Source organism: Sinocyclocheilus anshuiensis, unplaced genomic scaffold, assembly GCF_001515605.1.
Source record: "Sinocyclocheilus anshuiensis isolate Anshui unplaced genomic scaffold, SAMN03320099.WGS_v1.1 scaffold487, whole genome shotgun sequence".
NCBI classification, from domain to species: domain Eukaryota; kingdom Metazoa; phylum Chordata; class Actinopteri; order Cypriniformes; family Cyprinidae; genus Sinocyclocheilus; species Sinocyclocheilus anshuiensis.
In genome coordinates this window covers 750,437-770,915 of record NW_015548240.1, presented here as the reverse complement: position 1 = coordinate 770,915, position 20,479 = coordinate 750,437, and the positions used below count along the sequence as shown (strand labels likewise).

Genomic DNA, 20,479 nt, shown 5'->3' with positions numbered 1-20,479 from the left:
AGCACCAGCACCCACGCACATTTACAAAAATAGCACTAACTAAAGGAATCAATTTCTTTGTCTCTCCATTACTCTCTTTTTCTTTCTCTGTGTATATAATGACTTTAATAGTTCTGTAATCAGTGCTGTAATTTTCTGTTGCTGAGGATGAATGAGATGGCGAACAAACAAGCTTTGATTAAGTGTGTGTGTTTGTGTGTGTGTGTGCTGAGATGAAAATATCGACCTATAATGAGAAGCTGGATGTGTAAATAAGCCCATAATTTATGCTTGAATGTGTCTGCGAGTAGGGTTGGGGGTGGAGGGGGGATGTGTCTTGATGCACATTATTAACCTGTAATTTGTGTAGTGTCGTCAGCTCTAGGCTTTTCAACACGTCTGCTTCATGATAACACACAGATGTGTCAAACACACAAAGAAATTCATTTAATCTATTCGCCACATTTTCTCTCTCACTGTTCTTTCCTGGAAGCTTCGATTCAACAGTTCAGTGTAAATCTATTGCACATCAGCGCTAGCAACAGCTGATGGTACCCTGGCAACAGATACCAGACGGCTCTCTCCTCCCTCCGTTCTGTGAGGTAATGGGATCGTGGGATGTAGGTGTCGATATTCAGACGAAAACTCCCGTCATTGGCTCATTCACAGCTATTCCATCATCAGACACATGTGAATGCAGAGATCTCTTCCTCTAACACACACACACACACACACACACACACACATAATGAGTGATTCACTACAGATGATCTTCTCTTTAAACACACTCATCTGGGACATGTGGTAGGGGTGTTGCAGGTTTGTCCTCCTCAGTTGTATCACCCCTCTCCTACTTTTCTCATGTGTCTCTCACTCTATTCTGTTTGTCATTCTCTCCTCACCTGGCTCAACCCTTTCTGTCTTTCTTTGCCTCTCACCCTTCTCTGCTTATTTGTCTCACACCTCTTCTGCTTGTCCTTTTCTCCTCATCTTTATCACCATCCTGTCTGTCTCTCACTGTCTTTGTTTACCAACTACCAAACAAAACCTCATTAATGTCCCTGTTAATGTCCTATGAATGGCTGAAAAAATGTTAGTTAACAACATTTTAAAAAATATATTTTTTAATAACAAAGATGAGATGAAAAATTGGGATCATGACGAGAATTAAGCAATTTTAGTTTTAAACACACTGTTTACGAAAAAATACTGTAAGATATTAAAGTACTAGTAATGTTTTTGAAGAAAATATGAAGAATATGACTGTCAAATGAGTATTCAGATAATGTGAAAATTGAAAGGAATCTTTAGTTTTTATTTGTACAATGTTAATAATTTTTTTGTTAAATGTCAATACACATTTAAATAAATATCAAATTAAAAATATTGTTTTTACAAATATATTTGTCACAAATTTTGCATTACTTTTTGTCAAGCACTAAATTAAGTCAAATGGACTAAAATGAATTAATATAACTACATTTAATGAATATTTTTGTCAAAATAGTAATATTTTAAAAAATATTTAAAATTTTTTAGTTTAAATTTAATTTAATTTAAAAATACTTTTTAAACAAAAAATAATAAGATATTTCCTATCTTTTTCATATCTATTGTCAAGACAAAAAATATGACTAAAACAAAGAAAAAAATTAATTTATAAAATACTATGTAAAATGAACAATGTTCACCCTCTCCCTTTCCTGTTTTTCTCTCCTAACTTTTTTCCATCGCTTACCTGTCTCTCTCTTTCTCCTGTCTCACAGCTTTCCTGCCTGTCTCACCCCCCTCTTCACAACTGCCTCTACCGCCACATTTTTATATTTATCCAGTTGGTGTATAAGAGGGTTCAATGCCAAAGAAAGCATCCTGTATTCAGATGTATAAAGCTGGGAATATTTCTTTAGATCCCTCAACCGCTCTCACATATTATGCAGCGACAGCACAGGATCAGCAGTTCTAAAGTCATGTTTAGATGTAGGACAAGTGATGTGTCTTCTATTACAGGTTCAGTGTCAAAAACATCTACAACCCATTTGATACAATGTTTTATCTCTCTGCAAAGAAAAAAACAACAACTTGCGTTACTGAATCTACAGCGTGAATCATAACAGTGCAAATAGTGTACAAAAACAGACTGTGGTTCTTCTAAGCAAATCAAAAACCCTTATGAGTGAGTCAGTCTGGTTACTAAATTTAAGGAATAAAAATAAAAATAAAATTATAAGTGTTTGGAAAGACATGAAGATAGACAGATTTTTTTTTTTTCTCGGGTGAACAACTCACTCACTGAATTATTAGAATTGTTCACTGAATCATCAAAAATCCAGAATTATTAGAAAGAATCAGAATTAGGACCACGATCATTAAGTTACAAACAGCGCTTTATAAAATTCCTGCAATTAACAGAGTGCATTTTTCCATGGAAACAAACATAGAATATTCATATTTTATTATTGGTTGTCAAACAAATTGCACTTATGAATGCGCATATATCTAACTTTGAGGAACTTTCCCCCCCCCCCTGGATTTCTCTGAATATCAAAATTTAATCTTATTTGAATCCATCTTGGCATGAAAATAAAGAAAAATCTAATGAATAATTAATAAACTGCTTGTTTACAAGCACACAAGTGAGGAGTCAAGCCAACATGTTGTTTTTGTGGCTTAGGTAAGTTCATAAATAGGTTGTTTAATGTTGTCCAGGCAAGATGAGAGCTCAAACAGAGAGGACCAGCTGTTCTTCATCTCTCATTCTTTCTGAAGGGTATAATACTGGGACAAGGACACATGCATACATGCAAACACACACACACGTACACTGCACCACAGCACTGCGGTGTGCGTGCTGGTAGCATTGACCACGTCTGCCTGATTTATGGAGAGATATTGAGAGACACACTTGACTACTTGGGGTGTGTGTGTGTGTGTTTGTATTCATTTCTCACACTCTTTGAGATCCCATACTGGCATTTAAGGTCAATGCATACTGAAACTCCAAAGAAGTCAGTGAAAAAAGCAACACTCTCAGCTAATCCTTCACATAGTTTCCTAAACAATAATCTCAAGACATTTCGGAAACTATATAAAAACTGAAAGATAAAGACAGTAACATTGCCATTTCTAAAACAATAAAAAAACGTCATGGCAGCATTTCTTGTGTGAGTTGGAGATGAGTCAGTTTAAGAGCTGTGCCCAGTGGGTCCTTTTTTATTTTTTTTTTACAGATCGGGCTCGGGTCGGACTTGGGCTCTTTTAGCTTCACTCCTTTTATTGTGCCCATATACGCGCAGAGCACACTACTGTATGAAATATTGTTTTATTGATTATATTATAAATATTATACATCGGCTACGCAATACGCAACGTGTATACGCACGAATTAGCATACAGGTGACAGTTGACCATGCAGAGCATCAGGGAGAAGTTGGAGCATGGGGAGTTACTAGTTCCCAGTGCTTCGGGAAAAGCTGCATTTTGGAAGAGTTTTGATTTGATTACCACGGCAAACAGTGAGTCAATTGGTCATGTGCAGTGTACAGGGTTCCCACTCTTTCATGAACACCAGATTCAAGGACTTTCAAGGACTTTTTAAAGCACCATTTATTTTATATCAAGCACCTATCAAATTCACACCCCAGCATATGTAGTGTCATGAAAGACCTTACATTACTTAACATTTCACCACTTACACTTAACATTTACATTAAAAATTTCAGAGTAATAACGTTTTGAATGTGTAGGTTTCATAAATTTACTCCGTTTTGAGCAGTTGTTTTCAAAGGAATTTAATGAAATCCATTGAAGTCAGTACTGGTAATATTCAAATATTCAATATTCAAATACAATTTACTTTTATTTTATACAAAATATTTTCTTTTTCAAGCACTTTTAAGGACCTATGTTTGTTTTCAAGTACTTTCCAGGCCTTGAATCCATATGCCTGAAATTCAAGTACTTTCAAAAAGCGTGGGAACCCTGAGTGTAGAATCTTAACATATCTTTGCACATGACAGCAAAAAATGCATGCAATAGTCTAAAGCGTGTCTCAAAGCCCCAGCAAAAGTAACCATGAATGTGTCTGGGGGAAATAGTAAGGAGATATTTGAATTATTTATTAATAAATTAGTGTTTTCTGAGTCTGTGTCGCAAAGATGATCCTGACTCGCCATCTCCTCAATGGACGCGCCTTTACAGAGAAATGCATATTTACAGATTTTATAAAATCCGTAAAAAGAGTTTTTGTTTTTGATTTTAATTATTTAGTTTTAAAGTAGTAATTTAAAGCTTTCTATATATATATTTAGCAAGTCTATGAGGCAAGTATTCGCTGAGTTTCGGTTCATCATTGTGAAGCGCTCCTGGCCGAAATTGCAGAAAGCGCATCCTGTATCCTTTATTTTATAAAAGCACAACGTTTTGTTGATATTGTATGTGCACACAAATTAAAGTAGACCCTTTACAGTTCCGAGTGATATATTACTCCTACCTTTATGAGCAAAAATTACGGCATATTTTAAGTTGTTTCCAATGCAAGTGATCGCGCCGGCACCTCCATGTCCTGAAAGCGCTTTAGCTCTCTGCACAAACGATTAGATATGCGTCTAATAGCGCACATTTAGGTTAAACATTTAAACTTACATTACGATATGCTTGAACTGTTTTATATATATAAATTTTATTTTAGGCAAGTCGTGATGATTTGAGAAGGCTAAATTGATCAAACATAATGACGAAATATAATCACTTTGACATTACATACAAAACTGAACTATTTTAATAGCGGAAACAGTAGTAAGCTGTTTTGGGAGAAGGTGGGGAAAAAGACGGGCTCAGGCCGGTAATTCTGATAAGCTGTCTGGCCGGGGTCGGGCTAGGGCCTGAGCGTATCGGGCCAGGGCCGGGCCTATATTTGAGGCCCGTGCAGGGCTCTACCTTGTTTCAATAATGTATATAAAAAATAAAATCTGACAAAAATTGTTTAAAAGTGTTGCTTCTTCAGCTAAAAGTAGGCAAAACATTTTTTCTCATTTATTTTTCTATGACTAGTCCATTTCTTTATACTGGCTCTATTTGAACCGATGGGGTCATCCAAGGTGCCCTCTACTGGTAGCATCCATTCATAGAGTCAGAAAAATTGCATAATACAGTGAAAGCAGATGTACACCACCATTCAAAAGTTTGGAATAATACATTTTTTAATGTATTTGAAATAAGTCTCTATTGGTCCACAAAGCTGCATTTATTGGATCGAACATACAGTAATATTGTGAAATAATATTACATTTTAAAATAACTGTTTTCTATTTGATAGATTTTAGAATTTTATTTATTCCTGTAATGTCGTTATTCCAGTTTTCAGAGTCACATGATCCATCAGAAATCATTTGGTGCTTGAGAAACATTTCCTATAATTATCAATGTTGAAAACAGCTGTGCTGCTTAATATTTTTCTGAAAACTGTGATATATTTTCTTTGATGACAACGATTCTTTGATGACTAGAGAAAAACAGAATTTACTGTGACTTTTGATCAACTCAATGCACCCTAGCTGAATAAAAGTATTAATTTCTTTAAAAAAAAAATCTTACTGACTCCAAACTTTTGAAAGGTACTGTATGTGAATGTATTATATAGTGAATCTCAAACAACAAGACGCAACATTGAAGACATAAAACATGACCTCATAAAGAGCCACTGGATGAATGGAAATGAATTTAGAAATGAGTGAATAGATTAAATGAATAGCAAAAGAGGACGATGGTCACAGGATGTGATCTTTCGGTTTGTACATTGTGTGTGTGTGTGTTTTACCTTTCTGAAGGCTCATGTCCACCATGCGTGGTTCTGCTAGCTCCAGATAGAAGTTTTTGTTTTTTTCATACTCCTCATCATCGATGATTTTTACCTGTATGGTTTTACTGAGGGAGGAAGAGAGAGAGAGAAACACAACATCAGGGGTCACTGATCAAGTGAGGGGTCAGTGAGCTGTCCTGAGGTCAGAGGTCAAACAGGTCATGCAAACCATAGAGTGTCAGACTATTAATAGCTAGCGATATCGCTAGTAAGCTGTGAAAGCTGAGACTTTATATGAAATCAAAGTTTAAATGAATTCTTAAGTTTTAACTTTATATTGTAGTTTATATCATAAAGTAAATGGTGTTATGAGCACAATATGTACAGTGCGCCCTTTGACAAGACAATGCCAGACTGTCAGGATTAGGGATGGAGCTAAAGCATCTCTCTTTAATTTCACTAACGTTACTTATTTACAAAGAGTAAGTTTATCATCACTTGATTATAAGGATTTCATAGTTTATCATAAATCTGTGGACTTATTATATATATATATTTTTTCCTTTTTAGCCAATTGCAAACAGGACAACGCAAGCCCTAAGGAAAGCTGAAGAAAGCCTGTTCTCTGCATTTCCAAGAGAGTAGGCTATACTTCCACAGCCTAATGTTGTATTAGTACTAGTTACAACCCAGAATAGCCCTGAATGAATGGCCAGAATTACCCTGCTCATATTCTAACCACCCCCTTACTTGTTTCTTACTTTGTTTAATAATTATTACACAATACTATTATAAAACTACATTTAATGATTATTTATTTTGCTTTAGAATTTACTATTAATTTCTTTCACAATTTCTTACGAAAATTAATAATTTTCCAAGCCTAACTAAATAACTGGAGGCAGAGTTATTTTTAACTCCATGTAGATCACAAACCTCTGAAATCGGTTGATAAATTTAAATGTTATTGTGTTTTTATCCAGAAAAAAACGCAGCGCCTCCGTTTACCTCCATTTGTTTTTAAGGCAGTCTTGCCCTCACAAACATGGCGGACGCGTTGACGTATCGCAGCAACGGCTCAAAGCGGCCAATGAGGCGTCTAGGTATTTATATGTCTATGATGCAAACACACTATATCATCTTTCTATGATTCATTCCGCTAGCTGTCTTGTACCATCAATCAAGTTTGCTGGCAAGATAAAATATGGAGGTATATGGGTTTCAACTGTTTGTAGCATTGTTACAAATAATACATTAATAATAAGAAGAATAAATAAATAAATAAAGTTAATATTTTAATAAATTTTTTCAACAGTGAGGTTGCAACACTGCTACTTGAAATCATGTAGTTTTACAGTTGCAAATTTGTTTTATTAAGTAGAATTATAGGTAGCTGTACTGTTGACAAATGTGTTTCATTCTGACAATATCTCAGCAGTCAAGATTAGAGATTAGAATCAGAATTAACGGTGCCCAATTTGCAAATGAATCACTCTTTTGAGCATACAGTCAACTGAAACAAAACCAGTGCAAATGCATTCACAGCTATGAAGAAAGTATTTAGGTTCAACAACTGCACGTGAAGCTTGTGAAAGACTACAGGTAAAAACATACACACACTGCAGTTCAAAAGTTTGGGCTTAGTAATATTTTTTTAAAGAAATTATTACTTATTGAGACTTAAGATGCTTATTAATCTTACATAAGTTTTATATTTCAAATAAAAGATTCCTAATAACATCTTAATTCACTGAAGAATTCTAAAAAAAAAAAAAATTATCACGGTTTCCACAAAATTATTAACGCAACTGTTAGATAATAATAAGAATGTTTATTGAGCACCAAATCAGCATATTAGAATGATTTCTGAAGGATCACGTGTCACTGAAGACAAGAGTAATAGCTGCTGAAAATTCAGCTTTGCATCACAGGAATATATTACGTTTTAATATATATTAAAATGGAAAACATGAATAATAATTCACAATAGTACTGTTTTACTGTATCTTTGATCAAATAAATGCAGCCTTGTTGAGGAGACTTCAAAAACATAAAAAAATGTTAACGATACCAAAATTTGAATGGTAGTTTATATACATAGATAAAAACAGCCAATGCAATTTCTGCTGTATTTTGTAGATATTTTGGTTCTTCAATAAACATATACAGTATTAGATTAAATTATATGAAGAATTATAAAGTATAGCAAGCTAATTCTCTAAAGGCTAGCTTTCACCATACAGTAGCTTAGCTCATTTCCTTATAGAGTAGTTGGTATCTTAGCTAGCAACATTGTCAAATTGTTGATCAGCCTACATGAGTGTTTATTTAAAGAATCTATCTCTTAACACCTCTTATCTGTAACATCCATTTCTGTCTCACACTGTCACTCTTTCACTGCTAAATTTTCAGCATGTGTGTGTGTATTTATAACTCAGCATGTGATTGATGTTGACCTGGTTTCTCTGTGACTGTGAGTAACACCTGTTTCAGCTGTTTCAATGAGAGTTTCTGTGTGTGTGTGTGTATATGCGCGTGTTTGACCTGTGAACATCCCCCTCCCTCCATTCGGATCAGTTACTCACAGTACAGCTGTCCGCAGACCTGGTTTCTCAGTGACCGTGAGTAACACCTGTTTCAATGAGAGTTTCTGTGTGTGTGTGTGTATATGCGCGTGTTTGACCTGTGAACATCCCCCTCCCTCCATTCGGATCAGTTACTCACAGTACAGCTGTCCGCAGACCCACGCCGCTTCATCTCTCTCTAATATGTCTTTCAGTCTAACATACTCATGTTCTCATTCCCTTCTGCTCTGCCCTGTTTCCCCCTCCATTAGCGAACACATTATACTCAAAACATCCTCAGCCTCTCTCTCACTCACTCTCACACAGCGAAGAGAGCAATGCACATACGCACACATACACACACACACACACACACACACACACACACACACACACAATAAGAGACTGTGACAGGGCTGCGTGTTTGGTCTGTAATCTGATGTAGGTCATTCCTACCATACAGTACATTTTGGTGTCTCCATCATGTCTTAAAGGAACTGTACAATTAGCTGAATTTTCAGCAGCCATTACTTCAGTCTTCAGTGTCACATGATCCTTCAGAAATTATTCTTATATGCTGATTTGGTATTATCAATGTTGAAAACAGTTGTGCAGCTTAATACTTTTGTGGAAAACTGTGATACATCTTTTCCAAGATTCTTTGATGAATAAAAAAGTTCAAAAGAACATATCTTTTATAATACAAATCTTTTGTACTTTTTATCAATTTAATGCATCCTTGCTGAATAAAAGTATTATTTCTTTAAGAAAAAAATCATACATACAATAAAAGAGGTCTGTATGACTTATATTCCAAGTCCTTCAATGCCTTATAATAGCTTTTTGTAAGAAAATAACAACAGAAGCTTTTATGATTTTACGCTGATCTAATAATTATAAAATATTTTTATATCAAAATGTCATTAAATAAAGTAAGGGTAAACTTTAACTTCCCATCTTTTACAATATTACATGTTCAATGCTTTTAGTTTATAATTTGTTCCAAAAGGTTTATGTATAATTTAAAGTCATTTATAAAATGTAAGAAATTTGGTATGCAAATAGCTTAAATGTCATTCTGAAAATAAAAAAGCACATTTAATACACAAATTTCTATCATACAACCCAGTTTTCTATTCACATAGGTCTCTAAATCCTTTGAAAACAAAGACATTTCAAAGATATTACATTACATCCTGGGTTTATAAAATTACAGAAATCAGTATCATACCAGGAAAAAAAAAAATTCCAAATATTAAAATTAAGTAAGTTTTACTAGCTCTTTATTTCAATTCTGCTAGACATTCTGTTTTCTTGCCATTGTGTATGCTGATTTTGACCAGACTGGTAAAGAATGTATAGAGATATTTCTTATATTATCTTATATTTAAAAATAAAGTTAATAAAGTGCTGCATAAAAGGAATGGCACATGTGCTGTGGTTAATAGTCTTATATCCATTTGCCTGGACCAAGACACATGTGTATATGTGTATGTATGTGTTTGAGTGTGCAGGGCTAAAAGTAAAGGACATACAGTAAACAAAATTTATTTCTGTATAGTGAAAAAAATCCCTACAGTTGCTCCTCCACCTGCTCCGAGCTGTAGTGACTCGGCAGACTGCCTGAGCTTACCACAAATTAATCTAAACCTTGCACGTGTGCTCGAAATCAGAAAAGACAACATTCCTCCTCTGTTCTTTTACCATTCTGGGAACTAAATGGAATCTTAAGCCTGAAACACACTTTCACGGACCGCTGCATTCCAAAGTGTGATCTAGGATTTACTCGAGACGATGCCAGTTTCACAAGGTGTGTGCTGATGTCTTGACAATGCACTAAAAAGCATAAATACCTCCAAGTTTCAGCTGTCTACGTTCTCTGGCATCGTTCGTGATTTTCAACAGAATCACACTGCAGAGCTGTTTCATTGCCACTGCAAGTTGCTTTGCCGATACCTTCATTCTAGAACATCTATCAGCAAATCTGCTTGGAATGTATCTGGTTGCCATAACAACTCCAGGCGCTTGCTGCTTTTGCTCCCTGCCATCCTACAAAGTACTAGCACTTGAATGTTACAAGTGGATTTGAATTTAACAATTTTAGCTTCCAATATTGTTTAAACAATTAAGACCATTAACTTAAAGTGTCCATACAATCCCTTAAAGTAAACATTAGTTAACCTCAGTGGTCAACCAATACAAATTTTCTGATGGTCGACAGTCCAATGCCGAAATATTAAAATGCATGGTGGCCTGGTATAATACCACACTATTTCATTTACAAATAGTGAACACACATGCAGAACAATTTCTGAATTTTTTATTTTTATTTTTTTTACACAGTATTTACTAAATTATACAGGTTTGTTATTTCTGTCACACTGACAAAACATACAATCAATATATTTCTTAGTAGACCTGACTACTAATGGTATCAATATTAGAGAATGATGCTCTGATCTCAAAAGCTTTGTTCACACTGCCCCAATCCTTCTGCACTCATTTCATACACTCATTTTGCAAGTAATAAAACTGGAGCAAACTGTGTAGACAATATCTGGTATATTTATCTTGGATAAAGTCAAGTCACAATGCCAAGAGACAATATAGTAGTAGTAGTCATAGTGGAAAGAATGAGGAACATGCATTTACATTGATGCATATACTGTTTTCAAGAACAATTACTCATTCACTCAATCACCATTCATACATAGTGAATGCCACATGTGAGTGGAAATAAATGAATTGGCTGAAATATGGCTGGCGAGGACTGGAATTGAGAACCGCTGCATTACAGTAATACGGTTTCCTGACAGACAAACAGAAAAAACACCTGAAATATGACGACTATTTAGACTAAAGAACATTTTCAAAACATTGTTTTTAATCATATAAACCACATAGACAACAGATGAGATGTGGATTGGCAAATTTTAGAATTCATATACTTTTTGATTGCTTTTCAGAAAAAAAAAAAAAAACACATGGGTTTTAGTTGCATACATCATAAAAAAATACATTTTTACTCCCTGTCTGAACACAGTTTTACACCATGTCCTAACCAAGCGTGATACAACAACGAATGATAAAATCTTGCTCATGTTAATGAGAATTTCTGCCCTAAACAGCTGTGCCCATGATAAGCGGTGAGACATTGTGTTCGAATTTCTTAATTCATTTATTCATACAAATCAAAACCGGAGATATTTCAGCGCACACATAGATCTATTTTCCCGCAGAGTTTAGTGCCGTCGCTAATCAAACGCACCTGAACAAGCTAATCAAGGGTTCATCTGAAAATACAGTTGAGGCTCCTTAACTCCTCATGTTGGCAGAGATCTACAGAGAGGGAAAAAGAAGAAAGTAGGAGCAAATGGAGAAGCTAAAAAAAAGAAAAGAAAGGATAAAATGGATGAAGGAAGAGAGAGTGGGGAAAAAGGTTTTAAAAAAACCTGTCTGTGCAAACCAGGTGCGCAGAGGTATGCAAATACATGTTGACAGGCAGGTAGGAAAGTCAATCAAAACACTCGTTCTGAGCATTTTGATTGGACGAACATTTCTTGGTCCTACGCCTTCCACAGAATATATAAATACAGACTTTATTTCAATTACTGAAAGTAATTTTCAATTGATTATTTTAACAGTTTATTTTCAGTTAACAACAACAACACTGCTGAAGTGAATTATCATCAGGCCCTGAGCTGATTGATGGACATCAATTTCATTTAAAACTAATACTCTCTCCCACGCGCTCTCTGTGCGAATCGAGTAGTGTTGTGTGTCTGTGAGGAGTTCTGTGCATATTGGTTGTGTTTATGCAGCATCTTTTCGTCTACATTCAGTAATTCAGACCTGTAGGCACAGAGACACTCTTGAGCATCATTACTGCACCAGAAATACGCAACTAAGAAAACCTCTGTCTCATCTGCGTACAACACACACACGCACACACAGATATCCAAATCAAGAGTGAGGAGGAAGGAGAGGAGAGAGAGTCTATGTTCTCTCCAGTGTCACCCTGATTATATAAGAGACACGTGCTAAAAATAAACCCTGCAGTGAAAAGGGTGTGTGTGTGTGTGTGTGTGTGAGTGCATGCATGTCTGCACTGATGGGCAAATACACACACAACCAGAGATACACGTTCACAGACTAATTTGACTCAACGCAAACACAAACACACACTGTGCACACACACACATGCCTGCGAGCTCGTGTTCTCTGTGGTTGCCAAGGAGACATAGCTTCCTTCAGCTGAAAAGGAGCAAAGCTCTGGCTCCCCATACACACACACACTTTAGCCTTGCCAGATACTTTCTTGATTCTGTATGCTAACACACACATTTGTGTGTGAAAAAGTCTATATAAGATAACTTACTCTTGTTAGTGTAGTTTCCTGGAGCTCACCTCAGGCAACACTCCACTGGTGGCTATTAACAATAGACCGGAACCTCGTACCCCAGGGTGGTCAGCGCTAGTGGCGCTAATAACATGCTTAGCTAGCTGCTAGCGTGACTCTGAGACTCAGATGGGGCCACTTCTGTACTCAACTGTGAGTATTACCCTCTAATTAACCGGCAAGCTAATAAAATGGTTACTCACCAGTGGCTAGAACTGCAGTGTGATACATGGTTTAAATTGATTGAAAGGATTATATAAATCATATTAAAATGGAAAACAGTGTCGTCACCGATAGCCTCGTGGGCAGCGCGTTGACATGTAGCGCCATTGCGCTTCGGGCATCCTGTGTTCGAGTCCCGGCTTGCGGACCTTTCCCGATCCCATCCCCCCTCTCTCTCCAACTTCGCTTCCTGTCTCACTACTATCCTATTAATAAAAGGCAAAAACGGCAAAAATAAATCTTAAAAAAAAAAAAAAAAAATGGAAAACAGTTATTTTAAAAGGATAGTTCACCCAAAAATGTACTCTCGATTAGGGGTGCGATGATAAATTGATTTGTGGATCAATTCTGTGATTTTCTGAATACATCGCGATTCTCTCTGGAATCGTTTCTGAGTTTAGTTTTTAACAGCAGATGGCACTGCGTGCTTTAGAAACAGCCGCTGCTCGCGTCCACTTCCTTACACACCACTTGAACCTAAAATAATCATTCATAAAGTTCTTAAAGGTTGAAGTGAATTACAAGAGTGTTCACAGTGGGCTGTGTTTACTTTAATCTCGTGTCAGAAAAGTATAAAAGCTGAGGTGCTAGTACATTTAACCTCTTACATTACTCAGCCGAACACACAAGTGCTCTTCTTCGTGAGCATTTGAGTGTGCGTTTAAAAACTAGCCTAGAGTGCCATTTTCTGTTAAAAACTAAGCTCAGAATTGATTCCAGAGAGAACCGCGATGCATTCAGAAAATGCCAGAATTGATCCATGAATCAATTTATAGTCGCACCCCTACTCTCGATAATGGTGGAAGAAGGTAACAGGGAAGAAGAATTGTTGAATAAAGACATTATTTTTGTTTTTTTGCGCACAAAAAGTATTCTCGTAGCTTCATAAAAAAATACTGATGTCACATGGACTATTTTAGCCATGTCCTTATTACCTTTCTGGACCTGTGTCAGTTACATTACTGTCTATGCAGGGTCAGAAAGCTCTCAGATTTCATCAAAAATATCTTAATTTGTGTTCCGAAGATGAACGAAGGTCTTACAGGTTTGGGAGGACATGAGGGGGAGTAATAAATGACAGAATTTTCATTTTTGAGTGAACTATCCCTTTAAATTGTAATAATATGTTTGATCAAATAAATGCATCCTTGGTGAGCAGAAGAGACTTCTTTCAAAAACTTTTTAAAAAACGTACCGACCCCAAACTTTTGAATTGAGCTTTATCATGCAGAGATTGGATCCTTGAACCCCGACACGGTACCCAGGGAAATATTCCAGTGCGCCACTGGTTTGATCCACACAATGATTCACTGCAGCCACAGTGTGTTCGTTATTTAAGCATGTTCTTAATCAGCAATTCCTCTGTGCAAAATGGCTGTAGAGGGACTCTCGGATGGGATTCTGATTCACGGTGGAGAGTGCTGTAATCATTCCATTGATAGATCCCTGTCTGTAATGTTACTGCCGGTGTTCACTCGAACTGTCTTAGATTACAAAGGGAATTCCAAGGGCTCCTCCATCTCTTTTTGTGTATGTTAATTATAACGGTTCAGTGGTCAGAAACTCAATGAAACTCGTTGATGAATGTGTGCCACATACTTCAGTCTTGACTGTGACCTCGGTTAAAGCTTACAACAATTGTAAACAGCAGCAGTACCTTTAAAATATTTGGGGTCAGTATGTTTTTTAAAGAAATTAAAACTTTTATTAAGCAAGGATGCATTAAATTGATTGAAAGTGACAGTAAATACATTTACATTGTCACAACAGATTAGACTTCTATTTTAAATAATGCAGTTCTTTTAAACTTTCAACAAAATACTTTTGTTTCCACAAAAGTATTAAGCGGCACAACTGTTTTCAACAGATAATAATTAAAAATGAATCCTGAGCACCAAATCAGCAATTAGAACGATTTCTGAAGGATCATGAGACACTAAAGACTGAAGTAAGGGTTACTGAAAATTCAGCTTTGCCATTACAGATATAAAATACCTTTTAAAATACAATCAAACAGAAAATTACAGTATGTATACTATATAATATAGAGAAGAAACTAATTACTTTGAGGATAAATTAGTTTTTCTTCTGAGCAGTCTGTGCTCAGACTGTCCATGATTTAATTTACTTTTTTTTTTTTGTTGATTTAGTTTTCTTTTTTAGTTAGAGAAGTACTTAACCACGGTCTGAAATTGTGTAGAAACAATGTTCAATCAAATTGCTAGTAAATTGTTCTAATAGTTACAAAGAAAGGGCAAGTAACGCACTGAATAAAACGTGAAATTTTGAAACAGAATGACTGAAACAGTATTAAAAAATACTTTTTACCATGCAGAAATGCTAGCAAAAATGTCTAAATTCCTAGTAATTGAGAAACTTAGCCGTACAGTAACAGTTAAGACCAAAATAAACGAGACATGTGGTGAAAGAAACAATATAATCTCAATATAATCCTCAATCAGTGACATTCCTGTGCAGACAGAATTACATTTATCAGAGGATTCCAAAGTTTACACAAAAACAGCAGGTAATTTACTCTTTACCAAGTTTGTGAGAGAAAATCACAGATACGTTTTGACAGGATTGAAATCACAAAGTACGTCATCTGCGAAACACAAATTTACCTGACCTCCTCAGGGAAAACTAGTCCAGTCCAATAGGGCTCAAGAGAGAGAGATGAGTAAAGTGTGCTAGGATCAAACTGAATTTACACTCCTACATATTAAACTGGAGCCCTGAGGAAAGTCACACACATACACAAACAACATGCCACCAAGCAGCTCCTCCTGGCCAGAAGAGTACATAATAAATAATTCAACATTAGGTATGGACAATATCACTTATCTTCTTTTAACCAAGTATAATCAAAGGTCAATATTGCCAATACTGATAAAAATGCAGATATTTCAAAGACTTACATTTCAGTTTGTTCCTCACACAAAACTGGAAAAGAATTTGTCACACGGGTTTGAGTGTGTAAATGATGACAGAACTTTCCCTTTTGTATGAACTATTCTTTGAAATCCAAAATAATTTATGATTTACATCATATATTCATCCTCTTTGCTGTTCAATCTATTATTCAAGCAGCTCTCCTCGTCTGCAATCTCTCTTCCTGTCACGAGGGATTTTTCCATTCACAGGAGTCACTAAGATGTTCAAGCTGATGTCTGGAGTGAATGTAGTAAAACAAGAGTGAAACGAACTCAAATTCACACAGACACAAGCACAGTCCCTCTATATAATCCTAGATCCTTGCATGAATTTCTCTCAACTCTGTCAGACATCTTGGAGGTTATAAATAAAAGTAGCGGTAAATGTAGAAGATAGACGGTTTTAAAATACTGCTATTCCACATACCACATAGAATTATGGTGGTCAGTTAAAAACTGCTTGGTGACTGGGCTGTACAACTTTTCTAAACTGTATTGTCTCATTATTGTTTAGTATAAATAGGCAAAGTGCTATGGAAGCCTATTTCTGCCATGGAATAAATAAATAAATTAGAACATGTCTGAAAGTTCAGAATTGTGAGATATAAACACAGAACTGCAAAATATAAACTCAGAATTCTGACTTTTTTTCTCGTAATTCTATTTACATCTCACAATTCTGAGTTTATATCTCACCATTTTGATTTTTTTCTCACAATTTTTCTCGCTCTGCCAGCAATTCTTACTTTTTTGTTTCTGCCACATAATAAAAAAAAAAGTTGGTTGACTTTTTTCCTCAACTGCAAGCTTATATCTCACAATTCAAACTTTTCTTCTCTGAATTTTTATATTCAAATATAAACACAGAAATGTGAGAAAAGATCAGAATTGTGAGATAAAAAGGTCACAATTTCCCTTCTTATTTTTTATTCATTGGCAGGAAACAGGCTTTCATACAGCACTGACAGGAAGAACTAAAAATCATTACTAGGGATGTAACGATTCACTCAACTCACGATTCGATTCGATTCACGCTTTTTATTTTTTTACAAAATGAGATTTAAGACAAATTATAAATTAAATGTGTCCTTTTATTATTGCTTGGACAAAATGCTGCATGTTTCTTTGTGAAATTGAAATATTACACTATAATAATATACTAATATAGCACTTGTATATTATTGCTCTTATTGTTGTTGGTTTTGATTGCTTCAATTGTCCTCATTTGTAAGTCGCGTTGGATAAAAGCGTCTGCTAAATAACAAAATTTAAATATAATGTAAATGTAAATAACAAAACTAAATAGAAATTTTAAAACAAGCCCCAAATCAAATAAATAAGTAACACAAATAAAAGAAATCTCTTCATATAAACAAACTAAGGCTTTGTCTGTGCTCTTTCCATTTAAAATTAGAGGCAACCACTGCATTTTATCTAAACTTTTCTAAAGACAGTAAGTTCCCCTCAGACATACATTCATATAAACTCCTACCCCTAAATGAATCGCGATTTGTTTAGCATCTCAACCGATTTGAATCGTCACATATTTGAATCGATTTTCAACCGGCTCGCGGTTAATCGTTACATCCCTAATCATTACATTACAATCATTACATCTTTCTAACTTCACACAATTACCAATAAGCCTCGTGCCTAAAGACCTCATGACAGCAGCTTATTACGCTTCGTAATAGCTACTCCTGATACGTTTGCCTAAACACGTTTGTGCTCTATGAAGAAATCAAAACATATTCTCTAGAAGCACCTGTTAATTCATCATAATAAATGAATAATGTTTACTATTCTAAATGATTCATCATTACACAGTGGAGCTCTGCTATAACTGCAAATTTACAACAACAAAACAAAGGTCTGAAAGTCCAAGGTGATACGAGAGGCAGAAAAACAGTGCAAAGAAGAATCAGAGAAGGCTAATGATACACATCCTCTTTCTACTGTTGCTTTCCTTTCATCATTCCTTTCAACGCTGACTACAGGCACAATAATTAAAGCTACTAACACACAAACTCCAGAGACTACAGCAACTAACTCTAGTGACTGTGACTATACATTTATAAAATTTTTCCCAGCATCCATTTTTCCAGTCACATTATTTTTCAAAATTATTCATGAATGCATTTCTTATCATTATCAATGCTGAAAAAAGTTGTGCTGATTCATATTTTTTTTCGTGGAAACTTTGATAGAATTTTTGTGATGAATAAAACTTTTTTTATTTTAAATGGAAAACTTTTGTAACATTATAAATGTCTTTAATGTCACTTTTCAGTTTAATGTGTCATTGCTAAATAAAAACCTGAATTATGAATAATCAATCACAACTGCTTATCTGTATGAGCAAAAATGACCAGTATTTTAAGAGTGAGCGCACGGCACCTCCGTCATGCAGTGAGCGCGCTACTGTTCAGTTTCCGCAAACACTTGAATAGCGCATATTTCTCTTGGTTAACATTAGATTGAGCGTCCATGTAAAGTTGCTAATACTTACATATTTCAGATGATAAGCCATATTTGAGGTCGATGAATGATAGGCGAGCATTTGGATGTCCTGCCCGATGTACTGTATTACCATAGACTAGCCGTTAACGATCTGTTAGTCACTGACTGCGTGACTACGCCTGTGGGGTTTTTTTTTTTCTGCGACTAAGCGACTAATAACATTTTGGTCGACCAAGCCTCTTCTGGTCGACTAACGATTAGTCGACTATTAGGGGGCAGCCCTAATATATACACACACAATATAATACTTAACTCCCAGTAACTGTATTTACAGCAAACTCATAAACTACAGTGTCTAAAATTACAACTAGTAATTCAACCAGCCTATAACCACAGCTACTAGCTCATAAACTACAGTGTCTAAACTTGTTCATAAAGTAACTTGCCTTTCATCTACTTAAACTATGTGGACTCAAATTACAGAGGATCATAAATTACAACAACTCAAATCACACCTAATTATTAATGAGCTCAAATAAAGCTATTTTACTCACAAAAAGCATTACTACCAAACAACACAAGTAGCATAATAAATTAGAGCTGATTAAAGCAGGCCAGTAAGACACCATTACTGGTGATCTGAAATGAAAATACTTGAGAGAAAAAGAGACAGAGAAAATTGGTTCCTGGTACATTCTGGTGCATCGTGCTGCAGCATCATGGGAATATAACAAGCACCAGCCGAGAAGGAGATCCCCGACACACACACACTCACACTTACACACTGTGTGTAACACAATGATAGTGTGCACAGGAAAAATGGAGAGATGGATATAAAGAGACGGAGAGGCTGAGCTCTTTCCTTTACTCTGTCAGCTTTAGTAGGTTATAAGTGTCATCTGATGAATAACTTTTCTCTAAATATCTTTCTTTCCTGGTCTCTCATCTACTGTCTCTATCTCCAAAGGGTTAAAGGTCAGTGAAGAGGGGTCACAGTGATATAAAACTCCCCTACAAAAGAGAGAGAGAGACAAATTGTATATATCATGCCTGTGCTGACTGCTGACCTTTCTTAAAGCAGAACAGAAGGCTGGATAGCTCCATATAATCTAGTTAGTTAGCGCACTGGTTAGGGTGCCGGTGATTTAAACCCTGCTGGTGGCAACGGCAGGTGCTTGGTTATGATAGATGCAGATGCCTTTACTCAACTTTCTCTCTGCAAGCAATCCATAGGCTTAACCGTAACTGAGGAATGGTGCCTGCTATTCGTGTACTAGGGCTGTCATGATACCTTCATCACTATTTACTGTACGACACGAGCTGAAGTGTCACTTTCTAGACACGATACCACTCACGCTGTTTGGATGCATTGTTCTTCACGCAAGTTTGCAATGACAAGCAAATTGTCTGTGCCTCCTGAGATTTTTCAGCCCAGTGGACATTGAATGAAACTTTTAATTAATTTTTTATGTATCTTTTATAATTAAAAAGTAGCATAATTAAAAAATGTGTTTATCTAAAGCACAAGAGGAATAATGCATTCATGTCTAAATTTGGTCAGTTCAATCACGCTGCTCCTTATGCAGAATTATTTGCTTTAAAGGGGTCATATGATGTTGCTAAAAATAACATTATTTTGTGTATTTGGTGTAATGAAATGTGTTTATGCGGGTTAAGGTTAAAAAAACACATTATTTTCCACATACTATACATTATTGTTTCTCCTCTATGCCCTGCCTTTCTGAAACACGTCGATTTTTACATAGCTCATCGGTCTGAAAAGCGAGGTGTGCTCTGATTGGCCAGCTATCCAGTGCGTTGTGATTGGCCGAATTCCTCAAGCGTGTGACGGAAATGTTACGCCCCTTACCATACTGTGATGCCGTGTCCCGGCGCGACGAGACAAAACCAATAAAACCCATTATAAACGTGGCATTTGTTGCATCCAGTGGGAACATAATTACTGATTATAATGACTTATACTGTCTATTTATGCGTTGCATTGCATCGCGCCACGTAAACATAAAACCATGTCTGCATATGTGATCGGAGAAATGACAAACACCAAGCGCTACTCTACACTGCTCAAAACTTGCGTTTGAATCGTCAGTGGCAAATTCTTTAA

The 20,479-nt window shown here is 35.8% G+C and overlaps 1 protein-coding gene across 2 annotated transcripts in view; it reads right to left on the bottom strand.

Moving 5' to 3' along the window:
- The window catches only part of LOC107654959 (sodium/calcium exchanger 3-like), a 43,842-nt gene that overhangs the window by 6,996 nt on the left and 16,367 nt on the right, over positions 1-20,479 (bottom strand). For both annotated transcript variants that reach the window (XM_016442309.1, XM_016442310.1), the window contains exon 3: positions 5,795-5,901. In XM_016442309.1, coding sequence (XP_016297795.1) covers positions 5,795-5,901 — 107 coding nt within the window. The remainder of the gene's footprint in view (positions 1-5,794; positions 5,902-20,479) is intronic.